General features: G+C 35.2%; 1 protein-coding gene and 1 long non-coding RNA gene across 2 annotated transcripts in view; both read left to right on the top strand.

The window, feature by feature from the left end:
* The window catches only part of LOC106684648 (dynein axonemal heavy chain 10), a 114757-nt gene extending 103518 nt beyond the window's left edge, over window positions 1–11239 (top strand). The window contains exons 32-34 of the mRNA XM_067051521.1: window positions 2815–2966; window positions 8461–8679; window positions 10513–11239. Coding sequence (XP_066907622.1) covers window positions 2815–2966; window positions 8461–8679; window positions 10513–10824 — 683 coding nt within the window. The 3' untranslated portion in view covers window positions 10825–11239. The remainder of the gene's footprint in view (window positions 1–2814; window positions 2967–8460; window positions 8680–10512) is intronic.
* A 3617-nt stretch (window positions 11240–14856) lies between these two features.
* The window catches only part of LOC136796800 (uncharacterized), a 13642-nt gene continuing 7070 nt past the window's right edge, over window positions 14857–21428 (top strand). Inside the window, exon 1 of the long non-coding RNA XR_010844548.1 lies at window positions 14857–17885. This is a non-coding gene — a long non-coding RNA (uncharacterized lncRNA). The remainder of the gene's footprint in view (window positions 17886–21428) is intronic.

The raw sequence follows: 21428 nt of genomic DNA, 5'->3' as shown, positions 1-21428 counted from the left end.
TGTTTATGATAAAATTATGTATAAAATTATTAATGATATAAAATTGCATTTATTTAAATTTTATATAATAAATGGAATATGCTCCAGGTGCAGCCAAATTAAACTCAAATAGTAATATTATGTACTATTTTTATTTGAGCCAACGTTTACGGAATTTTATATAGTTTTAACTTATTCTCATATATAAAAGATAGCTTTGAACTTGACAAGGCCAAATAAGTTAAGTATCGGCGAAAGCCAAATGTCGAAAAAGAGAAGAATGAATAAGATGTAACACGTGTGAACTGCTGTAACATACTGGTTTATTGGGTTCAGTACATCTCTTTATATACATTCAATCAGCTGATCTCCTCAGTCAGCTGACATCGAAGTAACAGCTACCTTAGGCTGTAACTTATATACATATACATATATACATCTGCTCGATTAGCTGATATGGCCCCCGTCTGTAACAGCTGACTGTAATTCCAGTTTACAAACATTCCTTGTAAAAAAAAAAATTATACATATGCAGAAATAAGACAAATCTAAACTAAACTAAACTTCTATATTGTACTAAAGTTGTATGAATTTTTGTCTGTACCCTCACAATCGGATCTTAAACTTCTTTTTATATATGTAACGCAAAGCCTTATACTTGGAGCAGGATACCTATCTTCACAATAAGATGTATAGTTTCTTGTTTCTTTTATTTTATTAAGTAAGTAGTCGTTAATGTTCTGTTTTTTCACTCTGACTAATGTAGGTAATCTCAGTTTGGGTTTACTGTTAGTTATTAGCTTATATAAATGATTTTTAATTCACTATTTGGGTATTCGGTTTTGTTATTAGCTTATATAATAATCAAATAGTTTGTTGATTGTTATTATTAATACAATGATTGTTAAATTATGTACTTTACAGGCTGACTCTATTTGTATGGGGGTTGCTCCATAAACAAAAAAAAATAAATTATTATTTTTATTATTCTCTTTACTTCTGCTGTATTTCCCTGAAATTTCATATGTGTTTAGTGCCAATTGCTAAAGACAGTTATGGTGAGCTGCAGTACTTTAGGGGATCCAATCCTAACTCAATCCCAGGAAAACCCATCGGTAGCATTTCCGCCTGTGACAACTGAGATTCTACCTTTATTGTCAATCGCATGTGTCGTGGATAAAGATTAGGTCTGCAACGTCACAAGATCTCAGGAAAGTGGTGTCTGATTTAGAAAGGTTCACTGGGGAGCTTGAGGAACTAAACCATTTTCTGATAGATAGAATAAGGATGAAGACCGCCAATAACCTGTTGGCTTAAGTGGATTCAGAGGTGTTATCTGCAGAGTAAAAAGGTCCATTCTCAACCAGATCCGGGCAGATAAGGATACAGTGAAGGAGAGGTTGAAGAAGGCATTCAGAGAGGGACGATGTGCCCCAGAGGAGGACAATTACCATATGTTCCAAGAAACAAAGAAACGGAGACAATCCAGTGGGCAATATGCCGAGGAGTTCTTATCTCAGTGCGATCGAATTAGGGACAAGTTTACAGAGCTAATGGACACGAACCAGGTATACAAGTGAGAATGATGTTTTTATTAGTAATCCTGAAAGATCAATTGGCAAGAGAAATAGGAAAGAAGGAAGGATTACCGATGGATTGCTCATTCGAGTACTGTGCACGAGACTCGGTAGACACTAGTGTCCGGGAGGAAGAGTCATAAATGAATGGAAATAAAAACCCTACTGGACCAGAGTCGACTATCACTGATTCAGAAATACACTAACCCATGGTGGAGAAGGGAATATTGGGAGAAGACGAAGAACCCAGAAAAGAGGAACCAGATAAAACCCTGAAGTAGTAATCAGCAAGAAGATAGCAAATGTCATGGGTGCGGGAAGGTGGAACACTTAGTGGTCCAATGTCCATGCACCAGGTGTTTTGAGTGCGGAAATGAAAGGCACAGAGCCAAACAGTGCTTATACATGTACCAAAGAAGAGATGTAAGCCATGGCAAACAAATGGAGTCTACACCCAACAGATATGGAGAAGCAATTGGTGGTTGAGTAGATCATCAGGTGAATCCATGGAAGCATTGGGAGCATCAGAGACTGGAGAAGCTGAGGAGACACGGAACCCATTGCAGTCAAGGGAAAGTGGAAACAGGGAGATGGAAGCAGGCATTGGAGAGAGCAAGACCCAAGACATCTGAAGGGGATGTCAGCAGAGAGTGGTCAGCAGAGGTGACCGCACACTGGTGAATTAAATCATGAGGGAGAATAGCAGTGGTGTGCATATTATAAAAATAGCAGGAGTGAAGTACCTGGTGGACCAGCTATGCCAACACAGTCATATACCAATAAGCTCAAGAAAAGCTGTGCAGTGGAGAGAGAACACACCAGATTCAGGTATGTCAGTGTAAATTAATCACCCTGGGTGGCCCTTATGAAGTAAAGGGGGAAGTGGAAATAGGATTGACCCGGTGGGGATTTAGTAGGGTGAACTTGCCAGTACATATTGTAGGGAGAACGAGGGCGGGGGGAAGGTATCTGTTGTGGATTTGAACCAGCACCACTTCTGATTAAAGAAAGCTGAAGGTCACATAATCAGCCACCTCTGATGCTCTCCATGGACTCTGGTTAATACCATGACCTAATATTGAATTTATAAATATTATGTAAAAAAGAAAATATATTGAAAAGTGACCCCAATGGGGCCCTAATTAATTAAGGTATGTAAATAAATCTCATGAAAAAATGTTAGTTTATATAAATTAATTATAAATACAGTTTATTTGATACTACAAACACTAATTTTCTTTTTTCTTTTTTGTTACAGGAGTAAAACCTATTTTTAATTTGGAATCACTAGCTGAAGATTTTATTATGAGAAAAAATTGTTACTATTTGGCTACAAAAAATACACATCCTAAATTTAACCCAGATGTTTACTCTTTGACTACTGTCATTAATTTTTCTGTTGGCAAAATGGTAAGTTTCAAATTTTTGTATCCTTAATAATTAAAAGAATTGCCCTCATACCTACTCCCACATTTGCGAATAGTTATGATTATTTTTTGGATAGAGGAATAATCTTCTAAAGGCAAAGTGCATGGACGTTCACAACAGCTTAAGATTACTATTTGATAAAAAAGCACCTCCCAATTGACCTCCTTTACTTTACTATAGAACTGCTGTTTGGCATTAATTTATGGAAGTTGTGCTGGTTATGCACCTACTTGTTAACTGAATTGTGATTATGGCCTTTCTTGCTCCAATATGGGTTCTGAGCTTACTGTCAATATTAGTTGTATATTCCACTGTAGTACTTCAGTTCTCCTCTGCTAACATCATCAGATCAACCTGGTTTTCTTGAATTAATTTCTGTCCCTGTGTTCTTATCTACCTTTTTCTTCTCTTTGGTAAAACTCAAATTATTGAAGAATCCATGGACTACTGTTTAATCACTATTCGTGTAATTTGAGTATAATGATTTATCAGCTAATTTGAACCAGCCGTGGTAGACCCACAAACAACCATGGCTGGAAGCTACTAGATAAGGTAATAAATCCATCTTGTGATTTAGAGCATCAGGCAGTGGGCACTTCTTCCAACATATAATGTATTCCACTGTTTAACTTTTTTCAGGAGTTCACTGCTTTTTTTCTTGTTCTTCCCTGATTCAACTTTTATTGCCTTGGTCTCGGAAATAGTGCAGCATTATGTTTTCCAACAGGTCTGTAGAGCTTTGAGGTGATAAGTTTAGTTGACTCTTTTGACCCATGACTATTTTGAAGGATAGAAGAAACCTATGGAATTAGAAGTAAAAAAAGTGCATGAGGGGCCAAGAAGTTGGAAGGGGGTTGTACCTTTGCACAGATTCAACCTGTACACTGATCCTAGTTCAGCCTCAGGGAAGTAGTTGAGAGGCTCATGAAGCTTAGGCTGAGTTCTTGAGAACGCTATACACCCAAGGCTGTCCATGCACTGCGATAAACTGCATCCTGTTCAAGGTGGCCCTGCTTATACTAAACAGCGTAACTAGACCAGAAGGTTAAAAAACATTCCTGTTGGAAGTTCAGAAATCTCCAGGCTATGCCGAAGAACTGTGAGTGAACAAACCCTTAAAAATGCAGTTGGAGGCAGCTAGCCAAAAGGTGCAAAATAGTCACCAAAAATCTTTCATGATGGGTTGGAAAACAAGTTTCCATGCAATACTTCCTTAATAAGGCTCAGAACAGACATAGATGTTGGGAACGAGTTTTCTGTCTTGCTGAATCCCACTAAGCGAGCATAGCATCTTGCCCCAATTGGAAAGGGGCCTTTATGCTACCGGGCTTAACATTGAGGAGTCAGGACTGGGACTAGGAGAAATGATACTGGCCTCACGAAACCAACATATTAGCCCCTAAGAATACTAAAATGGAATGCAGAAGGCATTATTAATACGAAAATACCATTTACCAAAAGATTGCAGGATGAATCCATTGATACAGTGTATATATAATAGGAGACACATTTAAACTCCAAAATACACTTTAGAAAACCTGGCTACCTGGTCTTCTGGAAGGAATCAATTTAAAGGGGAAATAATCACTCTAGTTAAAAACTCTATCCCAGCAAGATGTATCTCTTCACAAGGAATATACAGTAATGATGAAGCAGAATTGGATGGAATACTCATTCAAATTGAGAATAGATAGATAAAAATTAATAATTACTATTGCCTTAATGACAAACTTCTTTCACTAGATAACATGATAATTCCTGATAATGACAGTTTACTGATAGGCGATTTTAACTTTTACTCACCTTCTTAGAGATTATAATCGTTATGATATCTGAGGTGAGGATTTGGAAACATAGCAAACAGAATGCTCATTAAGATTGTTGTGTATCCGACCCTCCAACATCTACTCCAGAGCTTGGAAAACAATCTCCACACCAGACATTGCCACAAATAGCCTGACGTCCATTGCTCGAAGGCATGTACTGAATCAGCTAGGAGGAAGGGGCTATAAGCCCATTAAAATTGTACTGTTATTGTAGTTCCACCACAGGAAGAAATACCCCTCCTCAGATGTAATTTCAAAAAAGCAAAGTGGGACAAATACAGAAAGCTAAAAGATGTTTAGACAGCTGCAGTAAGTACAAAATTGAAAAAGGTTAACCAATTTGCAAAGCAATACACAGTAGCACTTCTTCGGGCAGCTGGATAAAGTATTCCTAGAGGAGCAAGAAAGAATTAAGAGACCTGCTTTAAGCTGAAAGAGGTCACATCCAAGCTAAAGAGAGAAATAAATTGATCTAATAGGAAAATGTCATAAGAAAAAACTGGATCATTGAATTTAGATAAAAATGGCAAAAAGCTATGGAAGCTTACCAAATCATTGACCGATGACCACAAAGAGTATGATCCTCATACAATTGAAAGCAAGGGGAAACTTCTCACAGGAAAAGCAACTGCTGATGTGTTTATAAAACATATCAGCAAGACTGACGAGATTCAGATAGACGTCCAAACAAGTAACAGTGTACATAAACAACTGAAGCACCATTTCAGACATTCTAAGCAAACTCAGAATGATCTTGATACCCCTTCACATCATTTGAGCTGGACAATGTCATTAGCACTTTAAAAACTACAACCTCTCAAGGGGTAGATGGTATAATAAATTAGATGATGATAAAATTAGGAATAAAATCAAAAAAAGAGATTCCTCAGTCTTTTAATCACCTGCTGGGACGAAGGTGAAATTCCTTAAATCAGGAAGGAAGGAGCAGTGATTCCCATTTTCAAACTCAGAAAACCAAAGAACGAGCTCTCCAGCTTCAGGCCGGTCACTCTCTTAAGCTGCCTAAGCAAGCTTATGGAAAGATTAGTAAATAAGAGATTAACCTGGTTCATGGAAAAGAACAAATTAATAGCTCCTGAGCAAGCAGGATTCAGAAAGTACACATGTTGCCTATATTACCCAGGAAATCGAGGCTGATTTCTAAAAGCAGGAGTACACCCTTGCTGTCTGGATATACATGGAAAAAGCTTGTGACCTAGTCTGAACAGAGGGCCTAGTCCTCAAAATGGTTAACATGAAAATAAAAGGTAGGGCATTTATCTGGATTCACAATTTCCTAAAGTTGCAAATAGCTAGAGTACTCTCCAGAGGGTTGAAGAAAAGACTCAAACAAATTAAAAACGGAGTTCCCTCAGTAAGAGTTCTATCTCCAACTCTGTTTCTCATATTCATCAACAATGTGCTGATTGATCTCCTGCATAATGTTGATGTCTTGCTGTATGCTGATGATATGACCCTTTGGTGTAAGACTACTTTGATCCTAGCTGCTAAATATTGAATGCAAGTTGCAGTTGATGCCCTACTATTATACTTAAAAATGGGGACTGAAGATAAGTAAAGGGAAAACCAAGTACATCATCTTTAGCTTATTTAAAAATACCCCTGAATCCATAAATCTAATGTTAGGCGCTAGGGTGATTGTAAAGAATGACTCATACACATACATTTATCTTGAAATCAACTTAGACCCTAGATTAACATGTAAAGGCCTTACAGTGATAAGTATGTAGAGAAGTTTGCAAAAAAAAACAAACCTTATGAGGATGTTATCTGGCTTTAATTGGGGGCATAAGACTTTAAAATCTCTTTTTAAAGAATAAATCAGGACCATACTAGAGTATGGAATAACGAGCTGAGGAATTACAGCAAACTCCAATTTCCAAAAACCTTCTGTTGTCCAAAATCAGGGAATAAAGATAATCACCTGAGATCTAAAATCTACTACAATAAGTAAAATGGAATCTATTACTGGTCTTCTTAGACTGGAGGATAGAATAGATATACAAATGCTAAATGAATTCCCAATCAACCCCTAAAGTATCACGTTGGACCAAGGATGCAGAATCGCATAAAAACCAAATCCTCCTCCACAAGACACGCTCAATAAAAGCTGAACTTCAGTTAAAAGAAATTCAGTCTCAAATAAAGAAGATAGTAGATGACTCCCAACCTTGTCATGTCCTTACAGACCTTCAATTGTCACATCAATTCTGGGTAATAGAAAAAATAGTGACCAAAATCAGAGCTCAAGCAGTCGATATCATGAACTCCACCTACCCAAAAAACTTGTGGATCAGAATCTTCACAGATGGCTAAGCTGATAATGCAATTAGTAATGGAGTGGAGGTATGACATGGATTTTCCAAACGGCCACACACTAATGAAAGCGATTGTCACAGGACTCAAATCGTCAAACTATGGAGCCGAGTATAAGTCATTACTGGAGGTAACCAGAATTCAAATTGACCTTAAGAGGTCTTGGAAATCAAACATTGTATTTTTGACAGATATAGCTTTGGTTCTTATGAGCCTAAAGTACGGGTTGAAAATAGAGTTGACGTTGCTTGCTACTGAATTTGAACGTTCCCCGATGTCTATGAACAAGTTACACTGCAGTGGATCCCTGTGCTTTGAAGAATAACTAGGAATGAACTGGCTGATAAACTTGTGAAGAAAGGTTCCAAATCACAGACATACCTTGACTGGTGGAAGCTAAAACCATTGATAAAATAGTGATTCAGCAAGGCTGGAATAATCAGCATTCAGACTTCAAACCCAGACATACATACTACTCATTTTCAAAGAGGGAACAGGTTTTGATTTTCCAGCTTAGAACTGGACATAACCGGCTAAACTATCACCTCTACTAAACATTTAAAATTGGTCCTACTTTCTGTGTGAATGTGAAAGAGGCGAGCTGACTACTGAACACATTCTCCAAACATGTGTACTCATGGAGAAACAATGGAGATAGAGATGCCCTTGGTGACCAATTGACTGACTTGGTGACCCAGCTGTTCTGTGTCTTTTGTGATCTCAAGAGTAGCAAAAACTTAATTTTTTCATTCCTGGACTTGGCCATTTGAATGGGAAGAACAAAGAAGAAGGTACATGAGCATGAAGTAGTAGGAAGAGAGGTGCAGTCTGGACTTTGAAATAGACAGTACATGTGGACTTGGAATCAGGTTCCCAATAGCAAAAACAGATATTGGTACTAATTAGTTAAAACTCTCTCTTTCTCTCACTTTAACATCAAAAATGACATGTCAGATGAAACCAAAGACTACCATTTTTTTCAAGTGCTTAGTTCCATTTAAGAAATATGCTATTGATACAATACTGATTCCTTGTAATTATTGTTTACAATAAAGACATTTGGTTACACTAAATTGGGTAAACCAATGATTATAGACTAACATACTGTGGGTACTGCTTAAGTAATTTAATCTTTAGTAGATAGATATAAATAAATAATACTAAAATATAAATAAAACAGTTGTAAAGTTAAGGTTAAACAGTAATTAATTTTTTGTTACAATCTTGTAATAATTAAATTTTGCAATGAAAAAGTATTTAGGCATAAATGTATTAAGAAAAAATGGTACAAACTTGTTAATTCTTTTTTTCAGGAATTACATGATAAATTATTAGATTTTATTTTTGAATATGAGCAAAAAGATTATTGGGATCAAAGAAAAGAAATTATTTTAAATAAATTTATAAAACAAGACCTGTTAAAAAAACTAGAAGATTCCTTAATATTTAAAGTTGGAAAATCAGAATTTGGCTTGTTGGAACATATTAATTTTATTGAAACTTTGAATGATATCAAAATGCAAATTGAAGAGGTAATATTCAGTTTGTATTTTAGAACTTGCTTGTAGCTTGTAGTGTGCATTACGTACTAGGATTTAGAGAATATAAATTTTTTTAATTGTTGAGGTGAAAAAATTAATATAATTAAACTTCCCAAAAAAGAAAATCCAGAATGAGAGAATATCATATTACTTTGAGAATTTTACTTTAAAGGCATATCTTGAGAATGATTTTTTTAAAAAGAAAAAAGTAAAGGTGTAAAGGCACTGTCCAAATATTTATTTTTTTTAAAAATTCGATGCAACTATAGAAAAAAATATTAAATCGATATGGTGTGAATATTAAACATATTGATCTTATGTTATGTTATATCTTATGTTATGGCCTGCACTCAATATCAGCTGAGAAATGCCACATTAACTGATCGAGTAGATCAGCTCATTTGAATATATTAATAGATATAGATTTATTGAGGAACTATACTCAATAAAATAAGTCTTTTACTGGTACCCGAGAGTATCATATATTATTTTTTTATTTTTTTTATTTTTTTTTTTTTTACGTTTTGCTCTCACCAATAACTAACTGGTACTGAAACCCGGGACCTTTAGATACGGAGCTAACAGCTAATTCCAAAAACCAATTTTGTTATTTGCTTCTGATCTCTTCACCTGCAATTTCATATTCATTTAATGCAAATTTCTGAACTCAGTTATGGTGAACAATAATATATTATAGGACCCAATCCTGAATCTAACCCAGGAAAACCCACCAGTAGCAGTTCAGCCAGTGGCAATTAAGATTCCAGCACTACCATCAATCATCATGCTACAAGTATAATGCACTGGAGTGGATAAAAATTGGGACGGTAACAGCACAAGATATCAGGAAAGTGGCATCATATCTTGAAAGGTTCACTGGGGAACTCAGGGAACTGAACCATTTTCTGTGTCAATAATAATAAGCTGACAGAACTGATGGACAAGGACTAAGGACAAATTAAAAACTTTAAATTGTGCATTGGAAGGAGCTTCTAAGACAGTATAATATGGAAGTATTATATAAGCTACACAAGGAAAATATTGTGGCCAACTAGTTGTCACAAGCCATATCTGTGAATGCCTTGGAACAAGAAAGTGGGGAACCATCTGGGTTGGTAGGGCAATTTCTGTGGAAATGGATACCAAGATAGCAAGAAGAATGTTGCAGAAGAGGACGATAGAGAATAATCTTCGTTTAACCCCTTTCAGGAAGTGATTTAACTCGCCTGTCTCTCCAGAGAATCTTTTTAAGTCCAACATTATATATATAATGTTCTAAACATAAACTAAGAGAAAGTATTGGGAACGTGAATAAATTTTTATATTTAATTTGTATTTATCCACTTTGTAATTTACATTTTGATAAATTAAATAATGTAGAGAGCTTTCAAATTTTCGAATCTACACCCTTTCTGAACACTCTGTATTAGAAAAACATTAAATAAAATTTTAAGGTGTTTTTTATGCATCATAAATGATGAATAAATATCTGGGTTATTGCTGTATCAATTCATTTATTTAAGTTGTTGAACAATTAACTAACTATTGATGTAATGTAGTGCTTTTTCAGTTCTCATTTTCATTCATTTACTAAGCTAATTTTCACTAAAGAAAGTATTTTCTGAGCTCCTAACTTCAAGAATAATTACAGGATAATATATAGACTGTGATTGTTGATGGTATCAGCATCAAACCTGTGGGTTTCTTGGCCTTTATATTACTATCATTGCTGTTTTAATATTAGCTTTATACCATTATGCCTTTATCAATATTACCATATTTTAAAAATTTTCTGGATGTATAACATTATTATATTTTTTGCAGATGAGAATAAAGTTTGATGCAGAAGCAACTGCTCTTTCACAAAATAATAAGCAGAGAAATAAATATGAAACTTTATCAAAATCTATTTCTATATTATACTTTACTTTATCAGATATGTACATTATTAATTGTATGTATGAAATATCTATACAGCTCTTTTTTGATATTTTATGTTACTTGTGGAAAAATATTGTACCTAAATTAACTAAAAATCTAAATGAGAAGGAAAAAATTGAAAATCTTATCAAATTTATGAAGAAATTTTTTTATGACTTTCAGTGTAGAGGTATGTTTGTAATGTTATTATACTAAGGCTGAAGACTAATACATTTAGATTAGAGCTGGGAAAAATTAAAAATCAACTATATAGTCATACTAAATTTAATACTAAAAAATTAAGTCTAAAAGTTTTACAGATCATTTAATATTAACAGCTAGTATTTTATTCAATGAAAATTTACTTAATGGAAAACTGTTACTGAAGTACTGTTTAGGTAAACTTATTTGACAATATTTATTTAATTGCTTTGGTTTTAGTTTTAACTACCAAACTCAGTTCAAAACTTAAAAACCAAGATTAATGTTCACTAAATATCATGATTGACCATTGTGCAGCTCTGATATGTGTGTGTGTGTGTATATATTACTATACCCTGTTACTAATATAGTGACAAATATATATATTGTAATATTCCAGCTTTATTAAAATAAATAAAAGGAAATTTAATAGTTTTTTATTATTTTCAGATCTCAAATATTGCTTTGATGATTACAAGGTTCAAATGAAAAGATTAAATATCAAATATATATGAGAATTGTATTTTAAATTATATAACATTATTGACTCTTATCTCAGGACGAGCTTTTCTGACAATCAGAACACAATGACACTTAACTAAATTAATAGCTATTTTTACAAATATAATTAAAAATCCTAGGTAGAGCAAACTGGCCAATTCTAGTTTTTCTTTGGTGAGTGATAACTCTAATGTCTGCATTCTGAAAATGCTACTACTGACAGTAGACAAAGGGTCAGTCCTCAAGTTTTCAGGACACGTCCGATCTACCGGCGATCCCAACAAAGAGTGTTTTTCTTTCTTCAGTCATATCTGTTCTTGGATGCCTGTAGACTCTTGGTGTATTCTTTTTATTTATCAACCACTGACTATAAACAAAGGATGGTCAGCACCCCCTGCTTCCAGGAGATGTCATTTCTCCTGTGCCTAAATAACAAGTGTCCTGTTTCCTTTGTTCATTCTCATGCCTTAATGTTCAATCGTCGATTCAAATAATCAATTGTAGAACAACCGCTCTAATTCACTTGTGATGATTCACGATGTAAATACTTCATTAATAATTGTTAACATTTTCTATTTCTTCTTAGATTAATTTGTGCTATAATTGTGGTAGAGAAACATCAAAAGTTGAAAAATTTCAATCCATCCACTGTAGAATGTAGTAGTAATTCCACAAACTTCGAAAGGACGCATGCTTGACTTGAAATATTTGAAACGAGTTTGTTTTGGGCTCCATAACTTCTGAATGATGAAATTGGTTAGCTTACTTTTTGGTTTAACAAAAGAAAATCAACAAATATTAATATTGGAAAAAGATAGTTGACCATATGAAGTAGAGACATGTAATATCCTATTTTTTAAATAAATGGTTGTTTTTATAAATAGGTGGTTTTAGTCATATTTTATTTTATGTATCAATGTTAATATTTGTTTGGAGAAGGATAGTCCGGGTGGCGGTCAATAAAGTTTCCAAAATATTAACATTAAACTATTTATTGTTAACTAATGTTTCGCCCCACTTTGCAGGGCTTCGTCAGGTGTTACCAACTGACAGAACATCATTCTTGGTAACAGAATATCTTATCAGCCCTGAGAGAGCGCTGCAAAGTGGGGTGAAATGTTGGTTAACAATAAATAGTTTTTGTTACTATTTTGAAACCTTTATTGACCGCTACCCGGACTATCTTCCTCCAAACAAATATTAATGTTGATACATAAAATAAAATATGACTAAAACCACCTATTCATAAAAACAACTATTTATTAAAAAATAGGATATTACATTTCTCCTCCTCTCTAGGTAAAAAAATATTAGTAAAAAAGTTTAATTAAATTCTAAAACCTTCATACTCCATTTATCCAATTGAGCATTTGGTTAAAAAAAAACTGCCTCAGAGTTACTAACTTCTTACAAATACTCATAGGATAATTACAATACCATACACTAAAATATACTGAATACAACAAACTATAATTACAAATTTTTTATTTCTATGACAACTACAATTGAAATTTGGCTCCATTCCGAGTTCATACTTTTGAAGACTAATCCAGTAAATATCTTTAGATATAAATACAATACATAGAATGTTAAAAATACAGCGTGATAAAACCAATTTACTTTTCAATATAATTTTATACATATTTACAATTAAAAAATTTGTTTCTAAACAATAATTGCTTTTTAATACTTATAAATATACAAAGACTTGTGAATAAAATATAATAAATAGTAGCTATTATTAGCCACAAATTTTAGAATAACTAAATTTATTAATAACTGTAGTCTTAAAAAAAAATGAAATCTAATGAAACATTTAAAAGTTTTTTAAATGAACTCACATACATAGTGAACCTTTTAGAGGATTAAAGAAACATACAATATTATAAAAAGAAAAAATATTTCTTCACAACAAGAGATTATTTTATTTATTCTTTATTTTACTAAGAATTTGTTTCAGAAATATTCTGAGGAATATTTTGGCAAATGAAATAATAAATTATTTAGGAATCTCTTCAAGCACAACCCCCTCCCCTTGATTAAAACAGTAGAGGTAGACAATGGACCAAAATTAAACGGATTAATATGAGAGAAAAAAATTCAACTTTTAATAACAAAGAAAAACTTTATACTGCTCAAGGTTATATATATTCTAGTGGATTAGCGAACAAATGCTTATTTGGCATTAGTAGAAACTTTGAACATTATGAATTTTCCAAAGATTGTTAGATTAATAAAAAAATGACTGTGAAGTTAGTGAATGATATAATACTAAGATAGTATGTTATACTGTGGTGTAAGGAATGGAATGTGACACCTTCACCTGGCTACCACTAACCACAGGAGCCATACCACATTGTTTTATTATTTAAGGATACCTTTAAGGCCTTATCAAATATCCTATTTCCAATCCTCAAAAATTTATTTTTAACTAGAATGAGTGTTTGGGTCGAATCTAAATTTAAATAATAAGGGTCAAACCATATAAATGTCTTTAAAACTGAAAAGTCTAATGAATTTATTTTTTACTTCCCTGTATTGAAAGATTTAATTGGAGTAATTAATTATACTTTAATTATCATTTATAATGATCATTTTGTGCATAATCTTGAACAGTTCCGATATTCATTAATGCTTGTCATATAATTTCTCTATAAAATATAACCTAGTGATCCTTTTAACTCAAAGGTTCCATATTACTTTTATATTTCGATTTGAAGTCTAACAGATTTTTTGGTTCATTTTGTTCCAAAGTGCATTCAATCATTTTATTGGACAATTCAGACAGTTGCTGTATTAAAGTAATTTCTGTTAGACAACTTTCTTTTTATTTTATTTGATTCAATTTGGTTTCCTACATTTTGTTTTAATTTCTCATCAAATTTTCATTAATTTCTGATTCAAAATGTTCAAGCTTTTCATCAATATTTTTATTCAATAATTCATTGTTATTTAGTATTAACTTAGTTTCAACTACTTCTACTTTTTCTAATTTATCTCATAATTCTGATAATCCTATCCCATTTGTTTTGAGTAACTCTTTATTGGTATATATTGGTGGCTTTAAATTGATCTGCTAATTTTTTTTTTCAAATTTTCTTGCCTTTCATTTATTTTATCAAATGTTGGGTTTAAACCATCCCTTAATTTCTCTGCATTATTTTTCAACACCATCATTAATTGTTGAAACATAGGTTTTAGTATCAAAATGATCACTATTTTCAACATTTGAATTTAAAGCCAAATCTGTTCCCACTAATTTATTATCATGGATGTTATTTAATACCGATAAGTCATTCCCAGCTCTAATGAATTGGACAACATTATCTTCATAATTTTCTGTCGTTAAAACTACTTCCATATCATTTCCCAAGAATCACATCTTTAGGACCTCTACCCCTAATTACTTGTACTTTATCTTCCATCATTAACTACTTAAGTTATAAAAAGAATAAAAAAAAGTTATTAAAATTTAACTCTTTTAAAAGCTGTGTCCTGATTGCTGTGACCTAATTTGTAAAGAATTAGGCCACACCTGTTGGTTATATACACAATTTATGTTATATCCTGATTTATTAAAATAAATAAAAGGAAATTTAAAAGTTTTTTTATTATTCTCAGATCTAAAGTATAGCTTTGATGACTACAAGATTTTAATGAATAAATATGAGAATTTTATTTTAAAATATATAACATTATTTACTCTTATCACAGGGCAGGTTAATACGTTTGATACGGATTTTAGTGTTAGAAGTGTAAAATCTTTGGGGTCTGATGCTACCTACCCATTGAACCTACCTGGGTTTGGGCTAGTCCCAAGGCATACATGTATGCCATCCACCAGCAACCAAGTACCGCCATGTTAAACATGTATGTCATCAGTAACAAATGGGTTAGCCTAACTTCCTAATAATAACAACCACAGCTCTTTATTATAAATATGTGTCAAATAACCTGGGATGTCTAAAGGAGTTTCTTTATACATTAAACATCTCACTGGATATTTGAAGTTCTTTTAATTAATTACTACCTTCAAGACTCCTACCTTTGTTTGTCTCTTTGCTGTTTGTGTGTCTAATAAGCTAGGACATGACCATAAGATCTCAACTATGGACAACTCTACATATGAATGAATAACTATTCTCATAACTTCTGCTTAGATATAAATTGTTAGAAGCCCAGATAAACCTAATTTTACAGAAGGTGTTTCTATATTTCTCTTTAAAGGTGTCTACCAAACATGGAAAACCTGGAATAGTCAGGGAATCGTTTACACCTGGAAAAGTGAGGGAACTTTATAAAAAATCACCAAAGTCAGAGAATTGCTCTAAGAGACGTGAATGATGTCATCAAATAGAATCATTATTTGTAACAACAAGTTTGCATAATAGTATTGGTATTGGTATCTGGTGGGGAACTTGTCTGGGAAGTGAGCTTAGTGGTCATTTTTGCCAACCACTGATCTTTATTTTAGATTTGCCACTGTGTACTAAGGTGAGAGTATCAAGATTTGTTTCTCGGAACCTTCAAGAAATAAATATTAACTACCTCAGCTGGCAATCAAATCCACAAGTTCCGAACTGGGCTCTCTGGGACCGATGGTCTAACTCGCTCTGTCATCACGTCCCTTTCTATAATAGTAACAACAGTATACAAATACTTGTTAGCCATACCACCAAGTCCACCCTGTACAAAATGTTGATAAGGCCAATCATCACATACGGAGGAGAAACTTGGACCCTGAGCAATAAAAGCATTAACCTGCTAGACAGATTAGAAAGAGTAGTTCTGAGGAGAATCTTATGGGCCCGTATGTGAGAATGGTAATTGAGGAAGAAGGAAAAATAGTGAACTGTTTGGGCTCTACAAGGAATGTGGCATCTCCTCTTACATAAGGATATTTAGGCTTAAATGGCTTGGCCATGTAATGAGGATGAGCGAGGAAAGAGTGGCTTATAAACTGTACAGTTACTTTCCGCATGGTGTGCGGTAATGTGGTAGGCCGAAGGGCTAATGGAGGGATCCTGTGCGGCGGGATTCGCAACAATTGAGGATTCCAGTTACCTTTACAAAAGATAGAGAAAGATGGTTGGTGGTCGTTAAGCAGGCCAAGGGCAGCTTCATGCGTCTGTTGTGCCAGAAAAAGAAGAAAAATATACAAATGGCATGTCAAATGTGTTTTGGGGTGAGTGACATGTGGTACATCTTTTGAAGGCATTATTAATTTCCAAAACTTCTCCAGTATATCTAACTCTGAATTTCCAAATTTTTTTAATAGATTCTGATATTAAATGAAATTTTAAGGCAGTTATATTGGGAACTTTTTTGGTTTTATATGTCCTGAACACCTTCAATTTTCAAATCTGCAAACAATTAAAAAATTTTTTTTGGAAATTTGCTCACATATGGTGCAAGAAATCAAAAAAATATAAAGAACAAAATCGTTTAAGAATTCGTCAGAATAATTTTAGGTTTCTCCTAAAATCTCACTCCAAGGAGACTTTAATACCTATCATGATGATGTCACAATAAATAAATAGCTCAATGATAACGGATTCTTTTAGGAAATTGAATTCTCTTACAATTTTGATTTTAGATTCGTACAGAACCTAAGACCCTTTATAGGTTCTAGTTGTACAGGTTGTTTATTTAAATGCTATAATTTGATCTTTCTTATGTTGCAATTCTATGACTTTGAATAGTCTGTATATTTGAAGTATTAGCTACTTTTACAAATATACTTAAATTCTATGTTGAGCAAAACCAACTAATTATAAAATCTTCTTGGATGACTGGTGATTCTTGATGTCTTCTTTCTAGATATCTACCACTGATAGTAGGCAAAGAATGGTAAGCACCATCTGCTTCCAGGACATATCCACTCTCCCGCCATCCAAACAAACAAGTGTCTTTCTTCCTTTATCTCTTTTCCAACATTCGATAATTGATGTAATCATTGATTGTAGCACAACGGTTTTGAGTTGTTGCCTATGATTTTCTCTATGTAGAGTTTTCCTTAACACTTGTTTTTCTCTGCTATTCTTGCTTAAATTTACTGTAAATACAATCATGATAGGAAAATAACGAAAGTTGAAAATATTTGAATCTACTATACATTGTAGCAAATCTACCTACTTCTGAAATTCACTATCTCGACTACTTTAAAAGATGTTTTTTACTTCATATTTGACTGAACAAAATTGATTAGCTTGGTTTTTGGTTTAGTAAAACAAATGAATAATATTTTGAGCGTTGCTACATAAAATAAAACATAACTGAAACTATTCATATAAAAAATTAACTTTTTATTAAAAAAGAAAATATTACAATATATTATTAAAATATGTACACGTTTAGTAGTATCATGTTCATTTATATAATAATTAGAATTGATCAGAAAATAATAATCAACAGGTATGTTTGCACACCATAGTTTACTTTTATCATTTAAGATGGCAACAGAATTTGACAAGAGTGATGGAATATTAACTCAACAACAAATTAATTTCTTTTTAAATGATACTAAATCTATATATGAATCACAGCAATCACCTATCACCTGGATATCCCATAAGGTAACTTTTTTATTTTTTATTGAAAAGGTCCTATAAATAGTAATTAATAGAGGAACAATATTGTTAGTCTTCCATTTTTTATATCCCTAATTAGTTTTTCTTTTAACAAATTATTATACAATATTATAAACAAAACATTAATATATATATATTGTATATATAAGTTACGGTATGAATCAGCTGTTATTTCGATGTCAGCTGACTGAGGGGATCAGCTGATTGAATGTATATAAGAGATATACCTAATACAATAAAGTCAGTATTTTACAGCAGATCAAGCGTGTTAGATCTTATTTCATCTTCTATTTTTTTGACATTTTGTTTTCGCAAATACTTAACTGGTGCCGAAACCCGGGACTTTAAATACCAAAGTAATATTTACTTTTAAGAAGATTTTTTTTTTTATCTTAGTTTTCTTAGCTTTCAATTTTTTTCTATTCTCTCATTTTTTAAAAAATAATGGCTGCCATTAGTATCCTCAGACAAGCGGTCATGAACCTGGAAGCTTTAAATCAAAATGGGGTTCTAAACTCACCATCCATAGAGGTGACTCCTCCACCCCCGGAACTTGCCCCACTACCGGAAGTTTCTCTAGCGGGAGCCCACGCCACGTTTTTAGAATGTGCACAGGACCTAATAGATGCAGGCGCAAAACAGGAGGAGGCCTGTATGGAGGTCGATGAATCAGAATGGACAAGGGTTCAGCACACTCGTTCCAGGAACCCTCAGAATATGTGGCGTAAGAGAGACGGTGAGCATACGAGGGATAAGATATCGAACCAGGTGAGGCCTAGAGAAAAAGGACGCAGAGACGATCGCAGATGTCATGGCTGTGGGAAGGTGAGACATTTGGTGGCTCAGTGTCCCCGCACTAGATGCTTTGACTGCCGCAACGAGGGACACATTGCGAAACAATGCCCCTACATATATCGAAGGCGTGAGGCAGACAAAGGGGATCCCCTGGAGGTCGACGCCCCGAAAATACGATATAGAACGACTCGACCCTGACAAGCTAGTTCGTCGACGGAGGTCTCAGGAGTGTCGGAGACAGAGGAAGATGTTGAGGGGACAGAAAGTGGAATTGATCAAAACAGCAGACGTGGTGGTTGAAGAAGGCGAACCGAAGAAAGAAGATCAAGGCAGGAAAGTTGAGGAGGGTATCTGGAGAGGGGCGACCGGACATTACAGATCTTCTACGTCAAAGGTGAGAGCAGCGGCCTGCCTATCTCCAAAGTGAGCGGCGTGGGATGCCTGGGGGACACGGGGAGTTCCTGCACCGAGAGGCGCTAAGGAAGATGAGTGGAGGAGAGAGGAGACTCCAGATGGACGTCCAGGTATGTCATTGTAAGTTAATCATCCTGGGTGGGCCCTGTAAGGTAGAAGGGGAGGCAGAGATAGATTTAGGTGAATGGGGAGTCGTGGGAGAGCCATTGCGGGTTCATATCGTGGAGAAAATGCCCCGCGAATATCAAGTAATTATAGGCTGCGACCTCTTAGGGAAGGCAAGTGTAAGGGTTAGGAATATCAAGGGCCTGTGGGATTAAGTTGGGAAAGATGCGGTATCATTGTCGTGAACCCCGAAGGGAAAGGAAGAAAAGAATAGGCGCGATTCAAGGTGGGAGAGGAATTGGAGACAGGATATAGAAAGGGACTATGCGGACATTTTTCTAAAGAGGGAGACTTACTGGGGATGACCGGACAAACAATGCACCAGATCCTTTTGAAACAAGATAAAATCACATACGTGAAAGAAAGGCGTTACCCACATGCGTTACGACAACACATCCGGGAGGAATTAGAAAACCTAAAAAACAGGGCATTATCGTAGACAGCACCTCCCCATACAACAGACCCTTGTGAGCAGTGCGGAAGAAGGGCACACTGGGAGATAAGGAAGAGAAATATAGGGAGGTGATAGATTACCGGGGTCTTAATGAGAACACGGTAGACGAAAGGTACCCCACACCGCGACTGGAAGATATTTTGGATAGATTGAGTGGGGCTACTATCTTTAGCACTTTAGATTTGAAAGCCGGTTACCACCAAATTAAGATGCATCCTGAGGACCATCACAAGACAGCCTTTACATTTGAAAGGGGGCATTATGAATTCACAAGAATGCCCTTCGGACTGAAGAATGCCCACATGACGTTCCAGCGGTTTATGGACGAATTCCTGTGGGGAATCGACGAGTCCATGTGCCAGGTGTACATAGATGACCTGCTCGTTTTCAGCAAAACGGAAGAGGAACAACTGTCTCATTTGCGCAGGGTGTTCCAACAACTCCGGAAATTTGGGTTGAAGCTATCGGCGGAAAAATCAATTTTTGGGGGCACACGATATTGGAGTCAGGCCAGACGCGAAAAAGTTGGCAGCTATCAGCAAAAAGGCGATTCCAACGGACGTTGAGGGAATCAGGAGATTATTGGGCGCCTTCAAGTATTATAGAAGATTCGTGCCGGCGATGGCCAAATATCTGGTACCCATCAACAACTTACTGAAAAAGGGAAATAAGGTGCTGGTGACACCCGATTTAGTGGAGAATATAAGGAGATGTATGGAGGCACTACAGAAGTAACCGGTGTTGGCATTCCTGGACTTCCAACGGATGTTCACCATCACCATGGATGCAAGTGAGTACGCGTTGGGGGCGGTAGTATGATAAGAAAGTGAGGGAGGAGAGCAACCGGTGGCGTACGCTAGCAGGCGTTTAACGGATGCAGAAACTCGATACAGCGCGCTAGAGTGGGAACTGTTGGGCATTGAGTGGAAGGTAGAACATTTTCGCCCCTATGTTTTTGGAAGAAAATTTCGGGTGCACACTGATCACAGACCACTACAATGATTAGGGAAGTTGAAAGAGTCTTCGGCTAGGGGGACCAGATGGAAGTAACTCCTTAGTCAGTATAACATTGTTATACAATATAAACCAGGGAAGGAGAATGTGATCACTGACTGGCTATCCCGTGCGATAACCATCAATGCAAGAGAGGAAGAGCAACCGGATACGTCAGGAAATGTACGGCAGTTCTTGTGAGAATGGACGCCCGGCGAAGGAGAGGAAGAACCGCAAAGCATGACTCAGCACGATCATGAGGAATTATACGGGGATGACAGCTCAACCATCCAGAGGGAAGGCCACCAGAGATGGAGGAGCTCGAAGAGATCGTGAATGACAAAGCGCGCCAGATAATATGGAAGGCGAGAACTTCAGACCTAATGAAGATGGACTTCACCAAGTATGGAAAGACCTCGATCACCACACCACTATCTGGTCGACACCGGGAGTCAGATCTGCCGTGGGCTGAAGGATGCATCCAAGGCGGGACGTACATACTATCTATACGTCGGGAACGGGGTGGTGTGAGAAAAGATCAAACGGCTACGGAGATTGGAACAAATAGTGATGGATCGCACTTTCGTTCGATGCATGTTCATGGTAGAAACTGATCCGAGACGGGGATTAGCAGAGAAAGGTCACCCTAGTGTACCAACAGGCGTTTAATTTCTGCTTTCCTTTTTTTTTTTTTTAAGTTTTTCGTC

The sequence above is a fragment of the Halyomorpha halys genome, unplaced genomic scaffold, assembly GCF_000696795.3.
Source record: "Halyomorpha halys isolate HHAL.00 unplaced genomic scaffold, Hhal_1.1 Scaffold598.1, whole genome shotgun sequence".
Classification (NCBI taxonomy): domain Eukaryota; kingdom Metazoa; phylum Arthropoda; class Insecta; order Hemiptera; family Pentatomidae; genus Halyomorpha; species Halyomorpha halys.
This window is presented reverse-complemented; position numbering and strand designations above follow the sequence as displayed.